We start from the raw sequence: 7695 nt of genomic DNA on the forward strand, positions 1-7695 counted from the left end.
GCCCGCGAGTCCCTGTAGACAGCAACGCGAGATTAACGAAGCGAAGTGCAGTATAAATATTTAAACGGCTCTGAAACTACCCCTCAGCCCAATTGAATGCGGGGCCAACACGAGAGTGGACAACGCGCGAGGCCTGAGCGCCCTGCTGCACCGATTTCCCTTGGCGAAAATTATGAGGGAACGGAAAGCGCGGTCCTTCTGTGAGAACAGAAAAATCTTTCGAAAACAAAAGCGTCATCTTTAGTAGTCGATTTTTCTACCGCCTTCCGCCACTTAGGTCTAACCTCATCGCGAGCAGTACCACGGCGCTCTTGCGGCCGCGTGGAAGCAAACGCACCAGTTACTGGACCCTAGAAATCTAGCGTACCTCTCTCGAGCAGTGAGGTCTGATTGTCCCGGCTACCTTTTCAGAAACAGTCACGTCTGACTGTGACAAGACGCTGGCGCGTGCGCTGTGTTTCAACAGCCGAGCAGTTGGGCATCGAGCCTCGACTGCTCCACAGCAGTGAGCCACCGTGTGTGTACTCGGACTATGCCAACCGAATTCGTGTGGCTTTGCTTGAATACATGCGTATTTTGCAGTGAGCGCTCCTGTATATTATAACGATGACGCACTTAAATGCGAGTATTTCCCTCCTTGTGCGTGTGCGGGCTTGCGTGCTTGTTTTTACTTGTGTGTAGCGTTTAACTCTCGTCTATCCCTCTACTCTGTCCCATTTGCATGCCCTCGGACGCCGTTCGGGTTGTGCCGTTCGGGATGTGCAGCCGTTCTGGCTGCTGCCGGCACTCCTCGTTTTCTCTCTTTTATGACTAATAACAAAAAAAAAACACGACTGCTACCTCTTCCCGCCTTGTTCCATCGTTGTCTTTACTATTCCTACACGTCCGCCCGCCCCGGTCAGCATCAAGTGGACAAGAAGCACTCAGGTCAAAGCCCCTCCTTTTCTCCTCAAGCCGATTTTCCATGTTCGAAAAATCGTGCCTTTTTTTTCTGTCAACTTGCCCCCTACCATCCACTTTCCTCATTTATAAACAATGGTAGGAAGCATTTTCTTTTTTCGCTTTGGCTCCTATTCGCCGAAAAATCAGTACAACCATTCAATTTTAATGAATCGACAACTGATTAGTTCAGAGAAAATAATATAACGCCCATACATAGAACGAAGACGACTCTGTAAGAAGAAAGCGGATATGTGGGTCATTAAAATGTTATCATGACCAACGCTCTTAGTGCATCCCGGCTACTCCGACCCGCTTTTCCCGGAAGACAGAGAATGGGCGGCCCTGCTAGCCTTGGAATCCAGCGAACAGCGCGACCGGGCCTGTTTATGTTCCATTCTAACCAGCGTCACAGAACACTCCACGGCGGTCTTACCTGAAAGCCCAATTGTAATGTGACAAGCAAGGTGAGTCGTCAACGCATTCGTTGCAGCCAGGGCGACAAGGCTTGCAGACGTAGATCATGTCGTACGAGGGTCTGGTGAAAAAAAAAAGGCAATTCTTGAGACGTGCTTAGCAAGCACGGCATGCAAAATTGTTGAAAGATACGCTGCTATAGTCGGATACAGCTCAAGAACGAAGCGATAAGTGTCCATCAATGGCGGCCCTCGGGCCAACGCCGTCCACGCATCGTCATCACGTACTACCCGTGGTATGTATGTATGTATGTATGTATGTATGTATGTATGTATGTATGTATGTATGTATGTATGTATGTATGTATGTATGTATGTATGTATGTATGTATGTATGTATGCATGCATGTATGCATGCATGTATGCATGTATGTATGTATGCATGCATGTATGTATGTATGTATGTATGTATGTATGCATGTATGTATGTATGTATGTATGTATGTATGTATGTATGTATGTATGTATGCATGTATGTATGCATGTATGTGTGTATGCATGTAGGTATGCATGTATGTATGCATGTATGTACGTATGTATGTATGTATGTACGTATGTATATATGTATGTATGTATGCATGCATGTATGTATGTATGTATGTATGTATGTATGTATGTATGTATGTATGTATGTATGTATGTATGTATGTATGTATGTATGTATGTATGTATGTATGTATGTATGTATGTATGTATGTATGTATGTATGTATGTATGTATGTATGTATGTATGTATGTATGTATGTATGTATGCGTGTGTGTATGTATGTATGTATGTATGTATGTATGTATGTATGTATGTATGTATGCATGCATGTATGTATGTATGTATGTATGTATGTATGTATGTATGTATGTATGTATGTATGTATGTATGTATGTATGTATGTATGTATGTTAGGAGCGTCCAGTTTGAACAGGGGTGGTAGCGGTTGCCACCATGCTCGGCTATTTTTCCTTTATATTAATTTAGTCAATCCGTGAGGCTAAACGGTGCTATCTCTAAATACGCCATTCATATTCAAATACAGCTCGAAGCCTGACGTCATCGCCCTGCTTTTGAGCCACCAATCTTTTCAGTACGCAAAACAGTGGCGCCGCTATGTGTCCTCGAGCGAAGGTATTCGTAATTCGTAGCGAAGCATTCTTAACATCAGTACCGCTTCTCTTGTTTGATACCAGTACTGCGATGTAATACCCGAATGGCTGTAGTGCAGGTGGCGCGAGGAACACAGTGCTATTTTATTTTTTTCCGGCAGCCTTTGTGAGAAATGGTTCAGAGAAGGATTTTTATGGCGCTGAAGCTATTTTCTGTCGACGAATCACGCTGAAATTGTTTCCGTTTGATGTGGTATAGCTGAAGAACGCTACGCTAACTCGTTAGTCTGTGCATGTGGTAGCCATTATAAGCAGTGGCGTTTTTGACCGTAGTTCCTTGCGTTCGCGGCACGAAGAGCACTTTTGCACAACAGGCTGCAGCGCAAACGCCGGGAACATAACGGACTTGTGTGCACAATAAATTGTAAATGCCACCCACATCGCGCCTCTGCTGCACATTCAATTGTGTCACACGCTTGCGCGCCTCAGTCCACGTTATAATCCTCGACTGACCGCAACGTCATTAGGTCCAATCCTCGCATTCGCAAGAAAGTGCACGATGAAAAGAACTGCTTTTAAACTCGAAACTGCAAGTGCTTGCCTCCTGGATCGCCACGACAGTGCTCTTTCGAGACGCTATAGACTGCAAGCGTGAACTTTGTTCCAAGGCTTCGAAAACGCGATTTCTTCGGCGAAGCGCCTCGCTCCCCGCCGCACCTACGCTCCTAAAAAACCCTGCGCAGCCGAAAACTGACTGCAGTAGCCTATATACATTGCAAATATGCAGAACCATGCATGCGTGCCGTCAGCAAGCGACGCAACCAACGGGTGCTTTGCTCGTTGTAAATGCAATGCATACGTCGCACATGGTGCCAGCCCCTTCAGATGTTGCTCCGTAACGCACCTTTCGAAGAGGACTTTCTCCCTCCAGGCGCTTTCGACAAGAGAACCGTTGAAGAAGGGTTCCCCAGTGGCCGCGTAAAAACCCCGACGGCACTGGCACACGTAGGATCCCCGGGACCAACCGTGTCCTGGTGCGAACAGGCACTGCGAGAAGGCAAAACAGCATACGGCTCAGAGCTGCTCTCTCTGCTGCCTCACCCGGCCCCGGCAACAGCAGTTCGTAGCTTGGGTTTAGATCTGTTGCCTCCAGCTACACGAGTGGCAGCAGCCTCCAATGGAGCTTTGGACGAAGAACCCCAATCACAGTCCGTAATCTGAATTATTAATGCGATAACATTTAGGTTGTCGTCATATAAAAAAAAAATATGCGATTTTTCCGTAACGAAATTCTCTGAGTGGTCACTGGAGTCATGACGTCATTAGCACCGCCAAATTTGAAAATATGAGGTCTACAGTGTTCGAGCACCTTTCATTGGATTATAACGTCGAAGTATACTAATCCGACCCACTGATACATCTTAATCCAACTTTTGCGATGGGCCTACTTACAAAACTTTGGGAGTCCTTTGGAATTTTGGGAGGTGGGCCAACTTCCAAACGCTATCTCATTTTTTTTAAGAATGTGGTTAAGATGGCTCCCAAGTATTTTGTTAGTCCAAGTAAAGCTATTACCTCCACCTTCAACTTCCGCCCCTTTCTTGATTCTATCCATGCGTGTCTGAACAACCGAGAGGTCACCCCCGCCCCCTAACACACTATGCGGACGTTGGCCCTGTTGGCCGTGAACCTACGCGCCCTCTTACAAGTTGCGCGCAGTGCAGTTGAAGCTACGAGCGTGAGGCGACGGCTGCTACAAGTGTGCTATTCTCACATGCTCGCGAGCCAACCTGACAAATCTGAAAGCCGTCGTCTCCCGCTCCTAGCTTCTAATGTACACAGCGCGCAACTTGTGAGAGGGAGCGTAAGCCTGACAGCATCAAAACCCACGTGGCGCGTGGCGCACGCGGCACGAGCATCGTGCACGTTGCCTTACTTTCTCAGTGCGCCTCCCTCGCTCTTACGCTCTCAGGCTAAAGATGGACGCAGACCACGTGCACTGTCAAAGCAGCGGTGCGCGACAATCCCGAGCATCCAGCCCCGTCTTTTACACCTCCCGGTAGCTCCAGGGTAAGAAACTTGGATAAAACTCTATGAATTCAGCGCAATGCATTGTAACGGGCGTTTGTTTCCCGGTGTCGTCATAGTATTCGAGAAAATAAGTTAACAAATGTAGCAGGGACAACCAGCATAACTATCTGAGTTAAAAACCGCCGCTCTCAGGAACCTGCCGGAAGAAGTACGATTTTGCCAGCGGTTCCAAGGGTACAGTGCTTGTTTGCGGTACTTCCTTAATTAGCTCGCTTTACATGCTTAGCATCATGTCTACTTGTGAATGCCAATGTATCCGTAACCTTGACATGTGTACATATTTAAATAAAGTTTTTTTTTTACTAATCGGGACCATTATCCGCACAGTTGTAATAAGAATTGCGAACTTTGAGCTCTCATCCTCATTCGGTGGATATAACGAAGAATTAGTTTAGTCGGTTGGTTTTTGTAAGCACGTGAAAGCTTACTTCAGTGAGTATTGTACTATATACTGCTTTCACAGTCTATGGAGTAGTCCACCATTCCTTTATACATATATCCCAGCTTTTATTTCGGTCGAGAGGCTGTATTCTTTCTTTGTTTTTTTTACACTTCCGAAACGCTTGCGCATAGTGTTACCCTGTGTTTGTTGTTGCTGCACAGTACTTTTTAGAAACCGTCACCTTGCATCAGCGAATCTTGTTTGATCTGAATATTATGAGCGCTGCAATAAGGACCTTGTATATCGCGGGTATTGCGCGGCGCACTGCAGACTGCGACGCTGGTTTTGTGATTTTGTGTACGTGCTGACTGACATCGCGTTCTAGTGGTGCTTAGGGCCAAGTTACGAGCTGCTTGAAATAATGAATGAATGAAATCTCCGCATGGTTGGCAGGTGCACGCAGTTAACATAGATCTCCACGTGAGCGACGGCGCCAGAGAAGCAAAGGAGCTCTTCCGTTATTGTTCAGTGAGGTCTCGCTGCATAAACGGCAGCGGTAGGGTAGCAGATCACACGGTTAGCAAATGTCAGATGCGGTGTATATGTGCCTTCCGTGCTGTCGTTTGCCGCTTTGGCGCTCCGTAAAGGTAGTCATCCCTACTGAACAGCCGCATTTAATACACATACCCCCTCGTAAGTCCGTAACTGTTGCCGCCACTGACTCCTCACCAACTACTCAAGCGCTATGCGGTTCGGAATCGATTTTTGGTTTATGGTTTATGGGAGTTTAACGTCAAGGCTATGAGGGACGCCGTAGTGAAGGGCTCCGGAAATTTCGACCACCCGGGGTTCTTTAACGTGCACTGGCATCGCACAGTACACGGGCCCCTGGAATTTCGCCTCCATTGAAACTCGACCGCCGCAGCCGGAATCGAACCCGCGTCTGTCGGGACAGCAAGCCGAGTGCCATAACCACTCAGCCACCGCGGCGGCTTGGTGGTTCGGAATCGAGCGGCGTTACTTAATACGCAATCATTTGCGAAATGACAATCGTAGCATTTCTTACTCTTTTTTTTTGCGGCACCTTATTACGTGCACAGGGTGTGCTGTGAAGCTACCGCAGGTGTCCTCGACGATCTTAGACGCACTTATAGCCCTCGCGTTTCGGTTTAACCCAATTGAGTGCCCTGCGACCGACTGTCGCATTTTAAATTGTGCGAGTTGCCATTCTTGTCCAAGGACGAATCCCAACATCAAACGTAACAACTGTTTATAAGCGACGGCAGCGGACGAGCATACCGACGCTACGCTCGTAGCGGACGGTAGACCAGCCGCTCTTCCCAGCCGGGCAGCCTGTTTTTTTTTAGCCGCCGTTGGTGAATCAGGCCTCGGGTGACGCAGCGGTGGCGCTGTGCTTTATCGGTGACGCGTCCAGCGCGTAGCCGTGTTACACTGGGCCGGATGACAAGGCGGAGGCTGCGCGGAAATGTGCGCAGAGTGTGTCGCCACAAAAGTAATCAGCGCAAAAATTTTCGAGTTGTTTCGTGTCGTCGTAGTAGTGCGCGACCGAAGAGTGTTTGTGACGAGAACCAGTCGGAGGGTGGTTGCCTTGGAAGGAGGAGGATATGGCGAGAGCGGAGGAATGTGCAACAGGGGGCAGGGGGGGGGGGGGGGGGGGGCTGACACGGGAACCAACCGGGGGGTTGGTTCCCGTGTAATGAGCGTAATAATGCGAAGAGAGAACCGGAGACGCCCGAACAGACGGAGGAACGGCTTGCCGAACGGAGACGCTAGACTGCCGAGCGTAATAGACGGCGCACAGCCGCCGAGATGGAGCATATATGTCTCTCATTGCTAAACATACAGTGACCGCTACAAGCTCAGCTAGGGAAACGTACCTCTCGCTACGTATATCTTGCATAGACGAGCTAATCCACTGCCAATTTTTTTCTTATTTCGCACACTTGCCATAAAAGCATAATTTGTGTTCGCTGTATAATACAGGAAATCATGTAAGCCACTTGTACTGGAGAGGAGTTCTAATCAAAGAAAGATTGGGTGTGGGAAACTAAAAAGAGTGCTCTATATCTGTACATGCGTATATGCCGGTCGCTCTCAAATTCTTTACCGCAATACACCGCGAAATGACCTCAACAGCTATCGCTGAATCTCGCGTTACAGAGAGGTACCTGTCCTGTGATACATATGTATCAGCAGCGCGAACACAAAAAGGAAGAAGAAGGAGAAGATAGTACAGCGCTCTGTACTATCTTCTCCTTCTTCTTCCTTTTTGTGTTCGCGCTGCTGATACATATGGATCGCAACCAACTAGCCCGGCAGATGGTGTTATTCTGTCTTGCGAGTTGTTTTTTTTTTCTTTATAACGTTCAGCGAAGCCTCGGCACAAGACTTTTTTATTTAGCTTGTATTGAAATGCAACCGCGCCGCGGGCGGAATGGAACCCACCGGCAACGATCGCTCTCATCAACAGATTGCCACAGCCGCTGTGGCGACCTGTGGTATACCTGAGAGGTTCGGTTGTGGCAGCGGTGTGTGCCTTGGAAGGCGGTGATGCGGAAGCTTCCGGCGGCTGGGCTTCTGTCGCGAGGCGGGACCACCGGTGCTCCGGGATCGCACTGGTCGATGTCCATTCCGCTCGTGTCCACGTCCACGCTCAGCAGCGCCACGGGCCTCCTGCACCCAGTATAA

General features: G+C 48.3%; 1 protein-coding gene across 1 annotated transcript in view; it reads right to left on the minus strand.

Moving 5' to 3' along the window:
- The window catches only part of LOC144114568 (putative G-protein coupled receptor CG31760), a 52199-nt gene extending 44504 nt beyond the window's left edge, over positions 1-7695 (minus strand). The window contains exons 1-3 of the mRNA XM_077648400.1: positions 7512-7695; positions 3418-3560; positions 1376-1477 (exon numbers count right to left, since the gene is read on the minus strand). Of these exons, the coding sequence (XP_077504526.1) occupies positions 1376-1477; positions 3418-3560; positions 7512-7637 (371 nt within the window). The 5' untranslated portion in view covers positions 7638-7695. The remainder of the gene's footprint in view (positions 1-1375; positions 1478-3417; positions 3561-7511) is intronic.

This window comes from Amblyomma americanum, chromosome 1, assembly GCF_052857255.1.
Source record: "Amblyomma americanum isolate KBUSLIRL-KWMA chromosome 1, ASM5285725v1, whole genome shotgun sequence".
Classification (NCBI taxonomy): Eukaryota; Metazoa; Arthropoda; class Arachnida; order Ixodida; family Ixodidae; genus Amblyomma; species Amblyomma americanum.